Raw genomic sequence first — 18,792 nt, 5'->3', positions numbered from 1 at the left:
AACTGTCACCAAGACTGCATGTTCCGCATATCCGAATTGCGGGTGACCGGACCGCAATTCGCAATGGTTGTGACTTGAAGGCCATCGGACTGGACTCCATGAAAACTGGAGTGATTATGCTCAGGCTGATGATTCAAAGGCGTATGAAAATCGAGCCGTACGCATGCATGCAGGACAAATCTTGACATATCAGGCATAATGCTGCACTGTTGCGTAGGTCAAATGGATTCGATATCATTTCTAGCAGGTGGACAAGACATGGCGAACCGATAGCGGTAAGGAAGGGACGTCACACATACCATTCGGCCTCATAGACTGGCAGAAGTAACCTAGCATAGGGCGATAAGAGCGCAGAACGATTTTGTCATGTACTGCAATGGAGAATAGCAGGTAATGCGCGAGTGGGCAGTCACGGGATGTCAAGTGATCTCTCTCTCAGTCACTCCCCCGTCCTGTCCCAGTCTGAAACTGCAGCATGTCGCATTCTTGGGATATGGAAACGCATTTTTTCTTTCTTCAAACGCATCAAGCACCGCCGACTTCTTCTATGACTTTCTTGAGGTTATGGAGGTCGTGTGCGAAACGACCCAAGAACAAGCCGTCTACACCGTCGGCAATCTTTGCAAAAGTTCCTGGGCCGGCACTACCGCCATAGACGATTCTTGTTAGACCTTTGCGGCCCGCAGCCAGCGACCTCAGCGCTTTTGTCACCATGACTACGTGGTCAGGGTCTGCAGGCTCTTTTGCTCCTATGGCCCACACTGGCTCATACGCCAGAATAACCTCGGTTTCGTCGGGCACGGCAGCCAGGACTGACTTGACCTGGGGGGTGCATTCGTCTATAGCAGCTCCGACGGCAGCTGAAGCGACACCATGATGCGTCTTCTCGCCGATGCACACGAGTGGAATAAGGCCGTTTCTCGCAGCAGCCCCTGCCTTTTTCGCAACCGTCTCGTCGTTTTCGCCAAAGTGGGCTCTCCGTTCGGCATGGCCAATCTCCACAATTCTCGCACCGGCCTGTCTCAAGACAAGCGGACTGACTTCTCCTGTGTAGGCGCCCTTGTCTTCCCAAAAAGTGTCTTGAGCGCCGAGGATGATGGACGACGACTCGAGTATGCGGGCTGATTCGGTCAAAGAGACAAAGTCGGGGATGACGAAAAGATCGGTGCGGGCATTCCATGCATCGCCGTCGAGTTGCAAGACACCGCGGATGTAGGAGAGGGTGCTGGGCAGATCGAAGTACATTTTCAGCGAGACACCGACAATGCGGCGGGGCCGAGCAATGGGAGGCATGACGGTAGTGGGTATGCGGGTGTCTAGGGAGATGGAGATGGAGATGGAGGGGGAGAGGGAGATGTCAGGAGGGGTGGACGAGCAGCCAAGGATGAAAAGGCTGGGTTGTCATTATACTGCGGGTGGACAAGACGGCATCCTACATATGTACAGAGGGTATACATACACGGTAGCAGTCCTACATATGTAGTAGTGTAGACTTGATTGCGCAACAATGATGGTGCTCCGGTGTTACCGCATTAGGAAAACCCGGGGGAGGGCAGTCATGGCATCGTGGGTGGAAGATGTGGGACGGCGGGCGGTTTCTCAGCTGGAGTGTGGGGCAACAGCACTGCCGACATCCCCAGACAGCACTACCACCACATGGATGCCACATCTCGTCCGTATACATATAAATACACTCTGCTATGCACATACACATACGCTTGCGCTCGGTCTCCGTCCTGCGCTGCTGTCTCATCGGCCATGGCGGGCTCTTCACCGCATCGCACGCGGCGTGAGGTATTATGTGGCCGAAGATGGGCCTCGCTTGCCAGCGCTCCGATGTCACCTCCGGACTCACTACACGCCCTTGCGCTAACCTTGTTCCAATCACCTGCGAGCTAGAGAAAACTGCACATCACCGCCTCGTTGACACGTTGTAGTCCTGACCTGAACCACTGACGGACAGATTGACACCGACTACCGCCTGACACACTGCCATTCCAACCAGCTGACGTACATGTCGCGGACACTCGCTGATCGCTGGGCCCGCAAACGATACTTTGGATAAGCTCCGTCGGAGTTTCGACACCGACCGAACCCATACATCCTTGTACCCGCCGCAGTGAGCCCATCGCGGGGTGCATCCTGTTCCTATTGTGTACCCACGGAGCCTCTCTGCTCGACATCGACTCGCACTTTGCTCTTCTTCTCTCTTTCTTTTTTTCTTCCTTCAGTCCATCCGTCCTTCTTTCCTCTAACCCTTGCCCACCATGCACATCTCACAGAAACTCGCTCAGGCGAAGCGAGAAGGGAAGCCGACCTTCTCCTTTGAGTTCTTTCCTCCAAAGACCGCACAGGTATTCTATATTCCCAGGGTCCTCAAAAAGCAACTGTGCTGACTTAGCCTCCAAGGGTGTCCAAAACCTCTATGACCGCATGGACCGCATGCACAGCTTCGGCCCCCAGTTCATCGACCTTACCTGGGGCGCCGGCGGCCGCCACTCCAAATTGACCTGCGAAATGGTCAAGGTTGCACAGTCCGTCTACGGTCTCGAGACCTGCATGCACCTTACCTGCACCGACATGGAAAAGTCCAAGCTCGATGAGGCCCTCCGAGAAGCATACCAGGCCGGCTGCACGAACATTCTAGCCTTGAGAGGCGACCCGCCCCGTGAACGAGAAAAGTGGGAGGCAACGGCTGGCGGGTTCCGTTACGCAAAGGACTTGGTTGTCTATATCAAGGAAAAGTACGGAAACCACTTCGATATTGGTGTTGCAGGATACTCGGAAGGCAGCGATGACAACGACGATGTCGATGAGCTCATTGACCACTTGAAGGAAAAGGTCGACGCCGGAGGCTCCTTTATTGTAACGCAAATGTTCTACGACACAGACCTCTTCCTCGAGTGGGTACGAAAAGTCCGCGCCAAGGGCATCGACGTTCCTATTATTCCCGGCATCATGCCCATCCACACCCACGCCGCCTTTCTACGAAGAGCCCAATGGACAAAATGCCACATTCCCGATGATTGGACAAAGGCTCTGGAACCCGTCAAGAACGACGATGTTGAAGTCCGTGAAGTTGGCAAGACATTGGTGGCCGATATGTGCCGGAGGCTGATTGACGCCGGCATTACCCATCTGCACTTGTATGTCTTACTGTTATTATGGCCATATCTACTACTTGTACTGACTCACTCCAGCTACACAATGAACCTTGCTCAAGCCACACGCATGGTTCTCGAGGAGCTTGAACTTTTGCCAGATGTGGAATCCCCACTTGAGAAGCCTCTGCCATGGCGACCCTCCTTGGCCCTCAACCGACGCGAGGAGAATGTACGACCCATATTCTGGCGCAATCGACAAAGGTCCTATGTTGCACGCACCCAAGACTGGGACGAGTTTCCTAACGGTCGTTGGGGAGATTCTCGATCACCTGCTTTCGGCGAGTTGGATTCATATGGTATCGGTCTCAAGGGCACTAACGAGCAAAACATCAAGCTATGGGGCACGCCATTGACCATCAGGGATTTCTCCAATCTTTTTGTACGCTATATGGAGGGCAAACTGGAGTCGTTGCCATGGAGTGAACAGCCCATTACTGCGGAGGCCTCATCTATTCGTGACGATCTCATCGACTTGAACAGACGTGGTTTCCTTACCATCAACTCTCAGCCTGCCGTCAATGGTGTCAAATCGTCTGATCCCGTCTTTGGTTGGGGTCCACGCAACGGTTATGTTTACCAAAAGTCCTACCTCGAGGTCTTTGTCTCACCCGAGCACATCGCCGAGATCATTACCCGTCTCGAGCGCGACCCAGAATTCACCTACTATGCTGTGAACAAGAACGGCGACTTGAAGACGAATGCCCCCAACGAAGGGCCCAACGCTGTCACGTGGGGTGTCTTCCCAGGCAAGGAGATTGTACAGCCAACAATTGTCGAAACAGTCAGCTTTCTAGCTTGGAAGGACGAGTTTTACCGACTCGGCCAGCAGTGGGCAAACTGCCATGCAGGTATCAGCCCGTCACGCTACGTCATCCAGGACGTCATAGACACCTGGTACCTTCTCAACATTGGTAAGTTCCAAGTCCACTTGAATTGATCGAACTCTTTACTAACTTGTATACCAGTGCACAATGACTTCCATGCTACCCGTGGCATCTTCCCAATCTTCAATGGTCTGGAGGTCAAGGACATGGACAAGCCGCTGCACACACCATCTGCCGATCTTCCTAATGCAAATGGCAGTGAGAACGTAAATGAAGCTAACGGCGTCAATGGAACCAGTGGTACCCACAAGGAAGAGAGCCCTAGCCTCATAGATGTCGCCAAAGCAGCAGCGATCGAGGTCACCAACGGCATGAAGAGCCTGGCTGTCTCTAACTAATACGATACAGCAAAATTATGTCTAATATTCTTACTGCATTCAACCCAGCAAGACTAATTATCATTCTCGGCGTTTCCTGGGAAATACTTCGGCCGAATTATCTGTGTTCAACAACACATGGCGGCCTTTTGTTCTGGACAGTTCTACTGCGCTTCAACAAGCGTAATTAGGAGGTTTCTTTTATCGCAGCCTAGGATCTATTATGTTTGTTCTTCTTTTTTCTTGTTAAAATAAATGCCGTGTTCGCCATATACATACACACACAAGCATTTGGAAGGCGTCTCTTCAACCCGACGACCATCATGAAAGAACAAGGTGCAGGAATCTTGTAAAAAAAGTTCAAAAGCATAGCGCAGGATACAAAAGACGGAGAAATGGCTTTCTGAGATACCCGACTTCGCTTCCCTCAACGGCAGCGGTCAACCTTTTCACTTCGCTCTTTCAACTGCCATTTTTATAGTAGACATATATAAATATAAACGGTGTGCAGGTGGTATAGATATCACGATGCATATTGGTTTTGCGGTGCCCTGACAGGCTAAGCATGCAGCTATGGAGTTCTTTGTATTGATAACTGCACAGTGATTCAGCGATGTGATACTATATATTCCAAGGGAAGAAGAAGAAGAAGAAGAAGAATTTCCATATCCTCTATTCAAGTTAACAGGCCAAACATCACTCTTCTATGTTCCAATCGTAGTGCAAGAAAACGTCTTTCATTCTCAATAAGGAGCGTGTATTTAAGTTGCCAAAAAGGTGTGATACAAGAAGAGAAATATATATGTCAAAAAAGGTCTCCCGTGTCATCTAGACACTCAATCTTTCACTCATCCGTCAGATAAAGTCCATATGCCCCACGGATAATCATTTAGCCCAAGCCATTTAGTAGTCGCCCTTGGACTCGCCATCGCCTTTTCCGGCACCCTCGCCCTTGCCCTTGCCCAAGAGACCGCTGAGCCAGTCGAAAAAGCCACCGGCGCCAGGCTTACCGTCCTCACTGTCGCCTCCAGGACCGCTGGGAGCGCCGGAGTAGGGAGCTTCACCGCCTGATCCACCTGGTCCGCTTGATCCACCTGGGCCGCCGGGGAAACCACCGGTGGGCATGGGAAAGGAGGGAAGACCGCCAGTGGGCATGGGAAAGGGAGGGCGAGCGCCGCTGGGCATGGGGAAGGGGGGAGTTCCTGCACCGGGGGCACCCGCACCTGGAGCGCCTTCGGTGGGAGTACCATATTCAGGAGCACCGGATTCAGGAGAGCCAGACTCAGGAGAGCCAGACTCAGGAGAGCCAGACTCAGGAGCGCCATCGGTGGGAGCACCGGCATCAGGAGCACCAGATTCTGGGGCACCTTCAGTAGGAGCACCGGCACCGGGAGCACCGGCCTCAGGAGTACCACCCGTAGGAGCACCGTCGGCAGGAGCACCATCAGTTGGGGAACCTCCAGCAGGCTCGTCGCCATATGGAGAGCCACCTTCAGCAGGAGAGCCGGTAGCTGGTGCAGCACCAGCGTCCTTGGAAAAGAGTTGAAATTCTGGCAGAGCAGGAGTAGCGGCCTCTCCTCTCTTGTGTAGGGTGGGAGCAAGGCCGTAGTTGACTGCGAGCCTCTTTACGGTTGGGGGCTTGCCTCCTTGGAAGCCAGGGAAACCCCCACCGTTCTGACCACCGTTCTGACCACCGTTCTGGCCACCGTTCTGGCCACCGTTCTGGCCTCCGTTCTGGCCTCCGTTCTGGCCTCCGTGTTGGCCTCCATGTTGACCTCCAGGGAAACCGGGGAAACCTCCACCGTTCTGACCACCGTTCTGACCACCGTTATGACCACCGTTCTGACCTCCGTGTTGGCCTCCGTGTTGGCCTCCGTGTTGACCACCGGGCTGACCTCCAGGGAATCCAGGGAAACCTCCAGTGGGCATAGGGAAAGAAGGTACACCAGTTCCAGTAGGAGCTGGGAAACCAGCACCTGGGAAGTTGGGCATGTTCTCTGGTTGAGGAGCCTGAGCCTCACGGGCCTCCTTAGCACCAAACATGGAGTTCATGGCACCGCCAAAGGGCACTTGGGAATGTTAGTCAATGCTCAAGGCAAAACTGATGAAAAGGGCACTTTACGAGCAAGGGAAGATCCCGAAAGGGCGAGAATGACAGCAGACCTCATGATTGCGGTAGTCGGTTAGGTGAGCTGTGTAGAAACGTTGAGAAGTGATTGAGTGACGAGAGTGAAGGGTAACAGGGACAAAGTGGCACAGCCGAAGTGAATGTACGAATATCGCTAGGATATCGAGAGAATGGATAACAAAGAAGGAAGAGAGAAAGGTGTAAAGAAAACCTTCTCAAAGAGAATGTGTGTGACTGGCAACTGTTGACTTGTTGGTGGCCTTCAAACTATGAGGCCAACTTCCAAGATATATATACTTGATAGCTATGACGTGCACCGAGAAACGATCGACATACTATTCATCTAAAGGTCCTGGAAACAAAGTGAGCCGTACAATGCCTGTTGTTTGGCCTATGGCGTTTGTCATGAAACCTCGACCGTCATCTGTAAGATGTTGACGAGATCAATCTAGACATTGGGTAGGCGCGGCTCAGCAACTAGGGTGCCTCATGCGGACTCGCTGGGAGCCCAGCCTTGCCAACTGATTCGGACAGAATGTTTGTTTGATGCAACCGCTGATCACACCGGGGGTTTCAGGTCGTGTGCCAATGAGACGCGGCTGTCAGTCGAAAGATGAAGCGGCATTTGGAACATCGGCGGCCCTTGCTCAGGACGCATAGGGCACAGGGGACTTTCCCCGGCCACAGATAGATTGTCGGTAGGTGCTTGGGGTTGCTAAGAAAAGTGACATGCTTGTTTACGAGATGCGGGAAGCCCGATCGCGCATGAAGGACGTCGGTGGGCCTGTTTCATGCGTACGCGTATATTCCTTGCCAAGACCAACCCGCAACGAAGCTCATTGGCGCAACCACTCAACCACCATGTACCTTCTGTGACAAACGCCTTCTTGGATTCTCCATCGAACCATTCTTTCGTCTTCTACTCTACATCCTCGCGCAATTCTTAATGAGTGTGATACACCGTTGCCAATCGCATACGAGCCTCGGCACCATAATGCACAATGCGCAATGTTGAACTCCAGAAACAATTATTTCAAATCCATCCAATTCGCCTGGCCGCATATCCCCATCCGCTCAAAAGTGCTGTCACTCCAGTAAAAGCAATCAATGCGCCATACCCGCTACCATAAGCAAAACCTGCACTCCAATTGCCAGCATGCATCAACGCTTCCGATAGAGGACCGCTGCATAGGTTGCCAACGCCTTTTCCAGCGGAGAGACAGGCCCATACGAAGCCAGAGTCTGCACCCCTTCTTTTCTTTTGTGTGTCGGCAACAATGGCACTCCAGGCACTCGACTAGCATCCAGCAAACGCCCCGTAGATGACGCAAAAGATGTACAGGGGTGCTAGTGATGTGGAGAAACCCCAGATTAAGAAACTGCCGACAGCTGAGCCGAGTGCAGAGACCAGCAGACAGTTGGTCACGTGGTACTTGTCCGTGGCCAAGCCCATACAGAGAGACCCAACAAATGCTGCTGCGTTGACAAGTATAATGGTGACAGTGCCTTGAACAGTGCTTGCGCCAATGGAGCGAGCAAATGTGGGGAGGTATATTGCAGGAAGGAAGAAACCAAGGCTTTGGATAACATTCCCTGACTGCAGGATGAGATAGTTTGAGCAGGTCCAGAAAGACAAGTCGAAGCTTCTGGACTGCGAAGTCTGAGATAGAGGGAGACGCGGCTTGAAGAAGAAGATGATTGGGAAATTCAGGGCCACAAAGCTGAGGGCGCAAACCCTGAGGGTTGTTCGGAAGCCATAGGACTGCAGAAGCCATTCCAGGATTAAAGGAAGAATAGCACCGCTTAGTCCGAGACCAGCCATGGTTGCCCCGTATGCGAATCCTCGACGACGAACCCACCACTCTTCAATGTTGAAGAGAATGGGAGTCCATGCTAAACCACCACCCAGCGCGTACAGGATGCCTTGAGTGACGATGAGGTGGGTGACATTCGTCGACAGGGATCCAAGACCAAGTGCAAGACAGACGACGACCAGACCAGCCGGAGTCGCATAGCGGCGGAATCTGGGGAAGTACTTAAGCACAGCGAACCACAAAGTGATGTCCATGTACATGATTCCCTGAGATATACTTTAGGCTTCAATCTATCTGGGGATCTGTGAAAATTACCATTGCGCAAGCACCCACGACTGCAATGTTTCTCTGTCCCGCAAACTCATCACTGGTTGCGTAGTATTCTTGGAACACACCATAGCAGGAGGGAAACCCCCAGATCATTGCCTCGAGCATGAAACAGCCGAACAGGCACAACCAGGCGTCCTTGCCTCCATCGGTAGGTGGCAGAGAAAATGCTGCCTCATTGTGGTAAGCGTCATTATCAGTATGCTGGAATAGTTCAATGTCGTCCAGTGTCGATGGAGCGAGATTGTGTGGGGATAATGTTAGGTCGGACTGGGCACTCTGGGTTGAAGCCATTGTGTGTATGGTTGTTGGAGAAAAGAAATGGGGGACATGGCTATCTAATATCTAAGTCTTTTCCGCAAGCTATGTTGAGGCTATTAGTCACGATGGCGATAGTGGGGAAGTCAATTGTAGGGCGTGCTGCATGCACAATGTACGGCCGGAGGTGGGGTCTTGGCATAATGCAGGGGTGGCAGCGCGACGACGCGCCTTTGAAGAGGGACGCGCCTGGGCCAGCAACAACTTTAGGATCTGGTTGCTAGGAGAATCCCTTTCATTCACCACAACTGCTATGGCGCATTCCCTGTAAAGAACACCCATCGACACGCCCTTCACGTATTCAACGAAATATAGTTTATCATCATGGACGACTCTCCACGATCAGCGAAACGGAGAAAGCTGGATGCCCCCAAGTCCACCGAGTCGACCGCATTGAGGAAGCCATCGACGAGGAAACCCACCGGCAGGCTGGCCAAGCCATCTACCAGCAATACAGACAATGACAAAACACCAAAGGTCGACAAGAAACCTGTCAGGGCAGCCAAGGGAAGGACGTTGAAGAGCGCAACAAATGGCACAGCTGCGAAGCCGACGGCAGCGAAAAATGTAGACGTTTACGACGATTTTGAAGGCGCATTCGACATAGAAGTACCGTCCAAAGCGAATCGTCAACCGTCACAGACAGCACCACAGGGAGATGTGGCAAGCGCTGCGCATGTTGCAGAGGAACCACAGCCAGCCGCTCCACCCAAACGTAGGAGGGGCCGACCTACCAATGCAGAGGTGGCAGCCCGCAAGGCTGCGGCGAATGGAGATGCAATCAATGTTATTCCTTTGGCAACGCGCCCGGCGGCTGCGAAACCTACCGTAAAGACTGCCCGCAAGCCAGCAGCCCCTCGAGCAAAAGCCCCCAGAAAGAAGAAGGAACCAAGTCCAATTCCCGAAGAAGACGAGGGTGAAGAGGACGACTTGCAGGACTCGAGCAAGGCTACCACGCCTCCAAAGCCGCCTCCTGCTCGAAAGACGGCGACGAGTACACAAAAGAAGGCGGTACCAGAGACGTCTGGCGCAGGTGGGATCACTGCTCCAGCAACAGCCCCTAGACGGCGCAAACCTACAACCAAGGAGACCAGTACAGCAGTGAACGAGGACGATCTTCCAGATGCATCCCCGACTGGAAACAAACGACTACCCGCGAGCACAACACGGCGCCTGAATCACACCGATCACATTGCAAACAACGGCGAAGAGCGATGGTCAGATGTTGAAGGACAAGCCGATACACACAATGACGATGACGACTTGGACGTGGATGGCAACAGTGCCTTGGGCAGTGTCTTGGACCCTACCGAACCTAGCCCGTTCAATAAGCCAACTTCAGCGCAAAAGAAAAGTTCTGCTCTACCTCTTATATACAGCAACCTTGCCCCAGGTCATGAGTTGGATTTGATCAAGACTATTGTTATGGAACGGATCACTGGCAAACGTCCCTCGCCTCTGGTCGGCTTGGATGAGGAATACAAATCTGTACACCAAGTTGTTGAACACACCATCACTGCTGGCGAGGGTAACTCTATGCTTATCATCGGCGCTCGGGGTAGTGGGAAGACAGCACTCGTAAACAAAGTCCTCTCCGAAGTTTCCAAAGACAATGGTGGATACTACCATGTTGTTCGACTAAACGGATTTGTACACACTGATGACAAGATTGCGCTGCGAGAAATCTGGCGCCAGCTAGGCAAGGAGATGGACATAGAAGAAGACGGCAGTGGGCCTGGTAAGAACTACGCCGACACGCTAGCCACACTGCTCGCTCTGCTCTCACATCCGTCTGAACAGACAGGTGAAGATACAGATCAAGTAGCCAAAGCAGTCATCTTCATTATGGACGAGTTTGACCTCTTTGCCCATCACCCTCGCCAGACGTTGCTGTACAATCTCTTTGACATTGCACAATCGCGGAAAGCTCCCATCGCCGTTTTGGGTCTGACAACGCGCATCGACGTGACCAATACTCTGGAGAAGCGTGTCAAGAGTCGATTCAGCCATCGATACGTGCATCTCAAACTAGCGACGTCGTTTACTGCTTTTCAGACCATATGCAAAGCTTGCTTGACGTTGGAACCAGAACAGTTGAGCGTCAAGGAGCGAGGCATCTTAGGAGGCGGAGCCAAGTGTACACCGAATAAAGGACAAAAAGGCGGTGCAAAGCAAGACATGGTCAGCGAATGGAATGCCAACATCTTCGTAAGTCCTTTTCCTCAAATCCATCTGTGTCTCACATCACTAACACCAACGTCACAGACACTCTTCTCAACCCCCACCTTCCTAACCCAACATCTTGCATCTTCCTTCTACCTCACAAAATCCGTCCCTCAAGTCCTAACTTCCTTCCTCCTCCCCACCGCCACCCTCAGCCCCGAGATGCCCTTCCAGCCGGGCTATCTACTCAGCGCCCCAGATTCAAAGCTATCCCTCGTGCCCTCGCTATCAACCCTCGCACTCTCTCTGCTTATCGCCGCAGCCCGACTAGACATCATCCACGACTCGGACACGTGCAATTTCAACATGGCGTACGATGAGTATGTCACGCTGGCTTCGCGAGCGCGTATTCAATCGGCGGCGGGTGGACTCAGTAGCAGTAGTGGGGCGAGTAAAGTATGGGGTAAAGATGTAGCGCGTCGTGAGTGGGAGGGTCTGGTGGAGTTGGGCTTATGCATGCCGGTTGTTCAAGGTCAGGTGGGCTCGTTCGGTATGGTGAGGTGTGATGTTGCGCTTGAAGAGGTGGGCGAGGTGCTCAAGGGGATTAGGGGTGGGGATAAGGGCTTGGAGAGGTGGTGTCGCAGTATTTAGGCGTGGGTGTTGTATTGGTATGGACGTGTTTGAGTATTCAACTTCTGCCTTTGAGCGGGGCGGTTGTTTCTATTTTCTTTTCTTTTACGCAGATTGCATCGTTTTCTAGCGTACAGCGTACATCATTTGGTAAAAGCATTAGCCTTAGCATCGTTGGATGGTGTTGTAGACATTTGCATATATTCATTCTTCTACATTAATTCCTGCTTGCCAGCTATCCAGCCCATCACTCATTCTCCCCAGTAAGTAGCGTACTTGCTCTCGCCGCCGAGTACGTTGACAAATTCTTTGGCTATGATGCGGCTGGTCTGCTCACTTGGATGCAGCGGGTCATACCACATGAAGCTGTCCAGACTGGCAGCCGTGGTGCAGTTGCTTCCCTGGTCGTTGCACAGATGCGCCGCGCCTTCTACATTGGGCGGTGCAGTGCCATTGAAGTACTTGCTTGGGTGATAGTAGATTTCCTGCATCAGAGCGTTGACGTCGAAATTCACTACTGTGGCGCCGTCCCACAACTCCGTGTAGTCGAACTGGTAGGGTGTACGATACTTGAACAGTCCGTTCAACGCAGCAACTGTGTTTTTCATGCGGCCATGAAGCGCAGTCAGGTTCTTTCCGGGGGCGTCGTTGAAGAATTGCGTCGATTGCAAGCCACCTTTCTCGGGAAGTTGATATTGTGGCAGCAATTCAAGGGGCGCCAGGTTCAAGAGAACAACATAGCGGGCACCGTTATTGTAAAGACGGGTAATTTGGTCGTAGATGCAGTCCACGTAGTCAATGACAGTCTTGCCGGGTAACTGTTTATCGGTCAAAAAGGCGCCATTGCCGAGATCATTGGTCCCAATCCAGATGGCATAAGCAGTGTCCGAGGCTTTGCCAGTGAAGAATTTGGTGCCGTTCGGGTTGACGTATTTGGAGTCAGCGATGAAAGCGGGCACTTCATAGCCATCAATGTCAGGGAAAGGGCCATTGATGGCGGCGAGGGGCCTTGGAGATACTTTGTTGGAGCATACAGCTCCAGAGACAGCATAGTTGTAGAGCTTTGCGCCAGAGTAGTCACTGGCCAATCGAGCCCAAGACCGTCCTCCAGATGCTGTTTTCAAGCCCTGCATTGTATGTTTAGGATGGGCAACAATGTCTGTAGGTGGGCCAACATACCACTGGCTGCTGCCAACCCACTGGCGGAGCGGAGCCATTGTTGTTGATGAAGTAACCTAAGCGATTTTCATCTGTATAACTGTCGCCAAAGGTGACCAGCGTGGTGAACCTTGCATTGGCGGGTGCGGGTTTAATTTTACTAGCAACAGCCAAGTTTGCGAAGAGAGCGCGAACAAGCCATTCAGTTAACATGACGACGGAAGTTTTGTGGAGTTGGTAACGGCCCCACGGGCATGTTGACGGGTACTTATAGCGTCAAGCATCCGGAGACGGCATCGTCCATGTACGCATGCGGAGCACTAAGGCATTTTCCCTGTCGATACACGGGCTTCATCGACAACATTGGAGAAGCAAGATGGAGTGCGGGGAATTGAATCTGCGCATACCGGGTTCGGCAGAAGGAAGAAGGCGGGTTGATGGCGCTATACGCTTTGTAGATGTAGTTACGGTGGCAGCCGGCTAAATAGTGTGTTCTCCATGGGCTTGCTCATCAAAAGATGGCGATGGCCCGAGGAGTTGAGGCCGGCGCTCGGAAGAATTCAAGGCGAGTGTGTATTGCCGCAGTTGGATGGATGCGGCGCGTCTTTGGCGTCAACGTCGTTTGGGTGATTGGCATCATGTCGTCATTGGCATTGGCGACGATGGAGCACGGCCATAACGGATATAACCACAAGTACAGCAACGGTTATCGATGACGGTTGGAGGCCTGTCGTCAAGCTACTGCCGGCCGAGGATATGGGCGTCGAGTGCTGCGGGGCTGCACATGGCAGTATGTAAGTAACATGAGTACATACAGAGCACATATGTACATGATAACCCCACGCATAATGTACACATACATACATGGAGCCTGGCTGGTCATGGCGGGCCGAATCCAAGGCACGACAACGGTCTTGGTTTTGTTCGACGAGGGTTCGTCTATCGCACCCGCTTCCCCGATGCAGTGCATATGCGCACGGCCATGGAGAGAGTTCAACGTCGATAGGCGATGGGGGTGTAATGGATGATAGGCGCCACAATGCTTGGTCCCAGGGCGCGGGCATGTCGTCGGCAGCAAAAGGCCATGCTTGTAACAAGATAATCAAGGTCAGCGCTTCCTCCAAGCAAAGAATAAAAACAAACAAGGTCAGCGGTAGCCATGGCACCTGGGCGGGTGAGTGCGAGAGCGAGAGCGTGAAGGATCAACCAGGAGAGGGCCCCATCGGACGGTTTTTCGCTACCAAGCTGTCGGAGTCAGAGGCTTGTGAAATGCCAGCAATGCCAATCAGCCCCCGGACCCCGAAGATGAGCAGAGGCGTGGCCGATTGCGCCCATGCTGTCAAGGGCAAGACGCGTCTTGCTTGCTTGACGTAGGTGGTGGTCGTAGGACTAGTGGTGGCAGTGGTGGCAGGACGAGAGTTAGTGCTGTTGCCTCTACTGCTCACCCTTCCTTCCTCGTCCTCAACTCACGATATTCCTCTTCTCCTCTGCCCTAATCCCCTCACCCCTTTGTCGTTCGCCTTTCTCCATCGTTTTCCTTGTACCTCTTTGCTGCGACCCGAGACCACACATCAGCCCATGATCTGTCTACCAAGCCACCATCATGGCCCCGTTGCCAACAGTAGCCTCGCCTCTCATGTATCGATGCTTCATAAAACACCACGCGTTGCTCCAAACCTTGCCGGCTCTCTCCACGCTTACATGTAGACGGGCACGATGACTTGTCATATACAAACTACAGCGACCAAACAACCCAAACTAGTTTGACGACAGCTATAAAGAATGCTACAACCCTGCACGTCATCCTGTCGCGACCACACAATTCCGTCCCCACACAAGACTCAGGCTCCAACATCACCGCTGACACAAGACGCACCTTGCAACAGAACAGTCTTCGCTGTATGATCATCCTACACGCCATTAGCCAGTACTCTTCCGTCCTCGTCCGACAAATCTGGCATACAGTCAGCTGCTTTGTGTCTCTCACTCTTGCGCCACTACATACATTTCCATATATAGCTTCAACCCGACATCCTCGAGCTCTTCGCGAACCTCCCCCATGAGATGGTCAAACTGTGCAGCCGTCCAACCAAGCTCCGCAGTGAATGGCCAAAGCCCAATCGACTCGAGGAGATCGCCAATTACCTGCACCCAGACGGGCATGGTCAATACCTTGGACCTCCTCACTGTTGTCAAGAGCCATGACCTACATCGATTGCTTCTTCTCCCATATTGGCCTTGACTGGGTCTGTTCAATACGTTAACATCTCCTCACGCTGGTACAACACTGCTTCTACACCATAGCAGGCTCACCCATGTCGGTAGCATCCACAATACTGCAGCAGATTGAAAAAGGATGATCCTACCTGCGGGCCAGCCACCGATGTGGAGCTGCAAAATATCGACTGCTACATCGCGGTACCTGTTCTCAACAAGCAGCTGAGACAAGCGACGACCTATCCTTGGATCTCTATCCATCCTCATCATTGCAGCCTGGTACGACTGCCACCACCTCCTGACTGCAGAATTCTCTGTGAGACGTCCGTTATGAGACTGGATGATGGGGAGGTACTCCATGACTTGAACCCATCCTCCTGGTCGTAGCAGGAGCTTCATGTCTCTAATGTACCTAGGCCATCTCCCCGTTTTTATTCCCGGAAATACAAATCGCGAGTGGATTAAGTCATATTGATTTGCTTTGAAAATATCGGGATCGCGGAGTGGATCGTTAAGATTGTGGCCGATCAGTTCTAAATTCTCAGGTTGATCTGAAACTTGCCTGGAGAATAGATGGTTAGCTTCGACTCGTCATAGCCACCATCCCCTACGTCCTATTCACTCACATAGGAAATATATCAATAGCGGTGACCTGTAGTAGTCAATATCTGCTGGCCAGGTGACGGGCATTGCTAGAATCAACCCATCTTCGCCAACACGATCAGCATATTGGAGTACACACCTCGCAGTCCTCAAATTCATCTGCACACTGGACAGCCCAGTCACCTCCCCCATAACCGCATTCCAGTATCGACTGAGGTTCTGTTACTGGTATCCGGTCGGAAAACAGCCTGTTCCCCAAGAGTCTGGACACGAGATCATGTTGGGCAGTCAGTCTGCTCTCCTCGCGGTCGTCGATGGCCACCGGGGCGAAATAGATTTTCTCGTCTAGCGATATCTTCTGGAAAATTCGGCCATGGACGCTTACTCTTTCTGTGTCGTCACTCATTGGTATGTTCGTTGGATGGAATTTATGGCTCGAACAGCTCGCGTGCTCCGAAGTCGACTGCAGTACACTCTACCGAGGCGATAAGGCAATGTTGAACAAGATGCAAGTAAGCGACAGAAGGAACCTAATGCTTGTGTCGATGATGAACCGACCAGATGGGCACACCACCTCTGTGATCTGCACAGTGCTGTGAGTTGGCAACAGACTCGGCACAGGCGCAAAATTATCCGCTATCGTGGCGACTGCCAACGTCACTAGGGGGATGCTGACCAGGTGGCCATAAGCCGTAGGTTACGGACACGGGAACCTGAGCACCCCCGACATCGAGGACCTAGGCGCTGTACCTACTCCCAAGAAGCTAGTTCATCATCGTACAAGACAAGGATCACCAAGCTCTGGCGAAGTACAGACCTCTCAAAGACCACCAGAGTAGCAGCAATAACGGCTAGCATGGAATGAGAATGAGGACTCGGCCCACAGGCTCATCCCCTATTCTGCCGCACATAGTTCCCTACAACAGGCCGGCGGTGGATGATGGAAAATGAGGCTGAGGCCCGCAAGAGCACAGGCTGCGCTTTCAAGGAATCGACATGAGTTAGACCTAATCAACAGTTGCATGATGACATTACACCATCAATGGGAGCCATCCCTGTCTTCGGCAAGCTGCATTGCCGGACAGACGGGTGTTTGGCGCTCGTGTGCAGAAACGGCCTGAGAAGGGGGCAGAGCCGCTACAACCTTCAGAGATTATCCTGCTTGCGAGGCTCTGTAACGTCCGATCATCATGGCACCGACTCATGACAAGGCTGGAGGCCAGTAGCCATCACACCTCCTTTCAACCATTCTTTGTATGAAAACAAAGAGAACCCCCACGCTAACGCATGTTCTTTGGTCAATGACTAGCACGTGGTGCATGCATCAGGCGGGCGGATAGCCCCGCCCGCTGACAGTCTTGTCGACAATGACACCGTTGACATGGCCTCGGGACAGGCCTCCCAAACCAACATCGTCACATTAGTATGTCACTAAGAACCCAACGGCAATGACTTCCAACAGTCTTTCAGTTAGCATAATGTTCATATGAATGATTTGTCCAGGGTGGCACGTACGATGCTGCGCAAATCCCTTCCTGTATCAACTCCGGACATGCACTCAGCTGACCTTTGGAGGGACAGTCCTTTTTAGCCTGATGACAGTATGATGCACATACCACTGGAAAGTTTAGGGCGCATTCTCTCCGGACCCTGTAAGGCAGAGCTGGTAATTCTAAATGGCTAGCTGGTCACGAATCTTTCCTTGTGCGCATGAAGCGAACCGAATGGATCTGATGAGCAACGTTGCGTTCCGAATGCAAAAATGATTACATTGGTCAATGGGAGACATTGTTCACATATACATGTGTAGCTTCTGTCCCGCTAAACAGGCCCACTACAGTACAGAGCATGAGGCATTTTTCTGGGCATATGACATGTGTGCAATAGATACAAAACGAACAGAAATGGATACGAATACGGTTACAGGTCAAAAGACGGTAACAAGAGAGGCTTTCAACGACTCACCGGACTTGCGAACCAGCCGCGTTGTCCGTGCTCAATTCTAGTTCCACTCAAGCCACGCGGAAGCCCTACTAGGCCACCTAAGTACATTGAATAGGTCCTTGCACGCTGCGTCCTGCATCTGCCGTGCGCGCAGCCCTATCGTGAATGTGCTCTATGCGCGATTCTCGGACCGAGACGATGATAACCGCGCTCACCACGACTCCTCACAAGCTTCACTAGTGTTGCAGGTACATGGATACCATCCACGGCGTCATGTCCTATCTTCGCTAGAGTGCGTATACATTGCGATTTGGGGAGCAGGGAACATGAGGATACACTCGAAGCTTGAGAGGAAGGATCTGGAAGGGAGGCCAAGCTCAATCGAGTTGGGTGATGGATGCCACACGATGACCGGGCTATATTGGCGATAGAAAGAATGAAAATTTGCGGTCCAGGAGTGAGAAGCGGTGTCGGTAAGAATATGTACGGCTCGGTATCTTGTTCGGCACTATTTAGATGTGAAGCAGACTAAAGGAATTCTGCTCGAGCATCACTTCATGCACTTGGCTACTCAGAGTTGATGCTGCTTCATAACTGATTAGCGTCTGTATCCTCCGAGTCTGAGTGGATGGATAAAGAGGCTGTACGATGTGACTCTCGTCCAGGATGGGGATCGACGCTTAGCAGATGACGCTTCTACCTGCCCAACAAATTCCAGGGAGGTATAAGTATCTATGTTACAGCCTTTACGATCCTGTACGTCCACACATAGACTTTTGATTTACGCGGAAACTTCTCAACGACTTCCCGACTGTAATAGTGGGATTGGGCTTTGACAATTTTTCGCATGCGGCTTTGCAGGGTGTATGCTATGGTAAGGGTACGATGAAGGATTTGGACTTGCTACGTTCAGGATGCATAGATGCAGCTTTTGGGTATTTGGATCGGTCATATACCATTCCTGTCCTATTTTTCCAACGGCATTTGACGTGACAAGATAGTATGTAGTCAACTCGCGCGTCATCACGTGCCGTTCTGGCCAGGGGCACCGAGATCCGGGGCTATGCATGGTTGGGAAGAACCATGTATGGAGACCCCAGACAAGATGGAACATGGCTTTGGCGA

The 18,792-nt window shown here is 52.2% G+C and overlaps 8 protein-coding genes across 8 annotated transcripts; 3 read left to right on the top strand and 5 right to left on the bottom strand.

Annotated features, from left to right (window-relative positions):
* Positions 1-525: 525 nt before the first annotated feature.
* COCVIDRAFT_18982 (hypothetical protein) lies at positions 526-1,293 on the bottom strand (the record flags this gene model as incomplete). Its single annotated transcript, XM_014697554.1, has 1 exon — positions 526-1,293. One exon carries the CDS (start codon positions 1,291-1,293, stop codon positions 526-528), a length of 768 nt encoding a protein of 255 aa, XP_014553040.1.
* Positions 1,294-2,267: 974 nt separating this feature from the next.
* COCVIDRAFT_108682 (hypothetical protein) lies at positions 2,268-4,386 on the top strand (the record flags this gene model as incomplete). The annotated part of the gene is made up of 4 exons (XM_014697576.1): positions 2,268-2,354; positions 2,410-3,146; positions 3,201-4,075; positions 4,130-4,386. The coding sequence occupies 4 exons, from the start codon at positions 2,268-2,270 to the stop codon at positions 4,384-4,386; spliced, it is 1,956 nt and encodes a 651-aa protein (XP_014553062.1).
* An 882-nt stretch (positions 4,387-5,268) lies between these two features.
* COCVIDRAFT_40851 (hypothetical protein) lies at positions 5,269-6,533 on the bottom strand (the record flags this gene model as incomplete). Its single annotated transcript, XM_014697575.1, has 2 exons — positions 5,269-6,434; positions 6,488-6,533. 2 exons carry the CDS (start codon positions 6,531-6,533, stop codon positions 5,269-5,271), a joined length of 1,212 nt encoding a protein of 403 aa, XP_014553061.1.
* A 993-nt stretch (positions 6,534-7,526) lies between these two features.
* Positions 7,527-8,928, bottom strand: COCVIDRAFT_40850 (hypothetical protein; the record flags this gene model as incomplete). The annotated part of the gene is made up of 3 exons (XM_014697574.1): positions 7,527-7,776; positions 7,807-8,573; positions 8,623-8,928. 3 exons carry the CDS (start codon positions 8,926-8,928, stop codon positions 7,527-7,529), a joined length of 1,323 nt encoding a protein of 440 aa, XP_014553060.1.
* A 348-nt stretch (positions 8,929-9,276) lies between these two features.
* COCVIDRAFT_29653 (hypothetical protein) lies at positions 9,277-11,766 on the top strand (the record flags this gene model as incomplete). Its single annotated transcript, XM_014697573.1, has 2 exons — positions 9,277-11,160; positions 11,218-11,766. The coding sequence occupies 2 exons, from the start codon at positions 9,277-9,279 to the stop codon at positions 11,764-11,766; spliced, it is 2,433 nt and encodes an 810-aa protein (XP_014553059.1).
* Positions 11,767-11,996: 230 nt separating this feature from the next.
* On the bottom strand, positions 11,997-13,116 carry COCVIDRAFT_18977 (carbohydrate esterase family 16 protein; the record flags this gene model as incomplete). The annotated part of the gene is made up of 2 exons (XM_014697553.1): positions 11,997-12,872; positions 12,925-13,116. The coding sequence occupies 2 exons, from the start codon at positions 13,114-13,116 to the stop codon at positions 11,997-11,999; spliced, it is 1,068 nt and encodes a 355-aa protein (XP_014553039.1).
* A 651-nt stretch (positions 13,117-13,767) lies between these two features.
* Positions 13,768-14,277, top strand: COCVIDRAFT_18976 (hypothetical protein; the record flags this gene model as incomplete). Its single annotated transcript, XM_014697552.1, has 1 exon — positions 13,768-14,277. The coding sequence occupies one exon, from the start codon at positions 13,768-13,770 to the stop codon at positions 14,275-14,277; it is 510 nt and encodes a 169-aa protein (XP_014553038.1).
* Positions 14,278-14,886: 609 nt separating this feature from the next.
* COCVIDRAFT_29651 (hypothetical protein) lies at positions 14,887-16,129 on the bottom strand (the record flags this gene model as incomplete). Its single annotated transcript, XM_014697572.1, has 5 exons — positions 14,887-15,048; positions 15,114-15,151; positions 15,270-15,682; positions 15,747-15,772; positions 15,863-16,129. 5 exons carry the CDS (start codon positions 16,127-16,129, stop codon positions 14,887-14,889), a joined length of 906 nt encoding a protein of 301 aa, XP_014553058.1.
* Positions 16,130-18,792: the final 2,663 nt, after the last annotated feature.

The sequence above is a fragment of the Bipolaris victoriae genome (assembly GCF_000527765.1).
Source record: "Bipolaris victoriae FI3 unplaced genomic scaffold scaffold_95, whole genome shotgun sequence".
NCBI classification, from domain to species: domain Eukaryota; kingdom Fungi; phylum Ascomycota; class Dothideomycetes; order Pleosporales; family Pleosporaceae; genus Bipolaris; species Bipolaris victoriae.
This window is presented reverse-complemented; position numbering and strand designations above follow the sequence as displayed.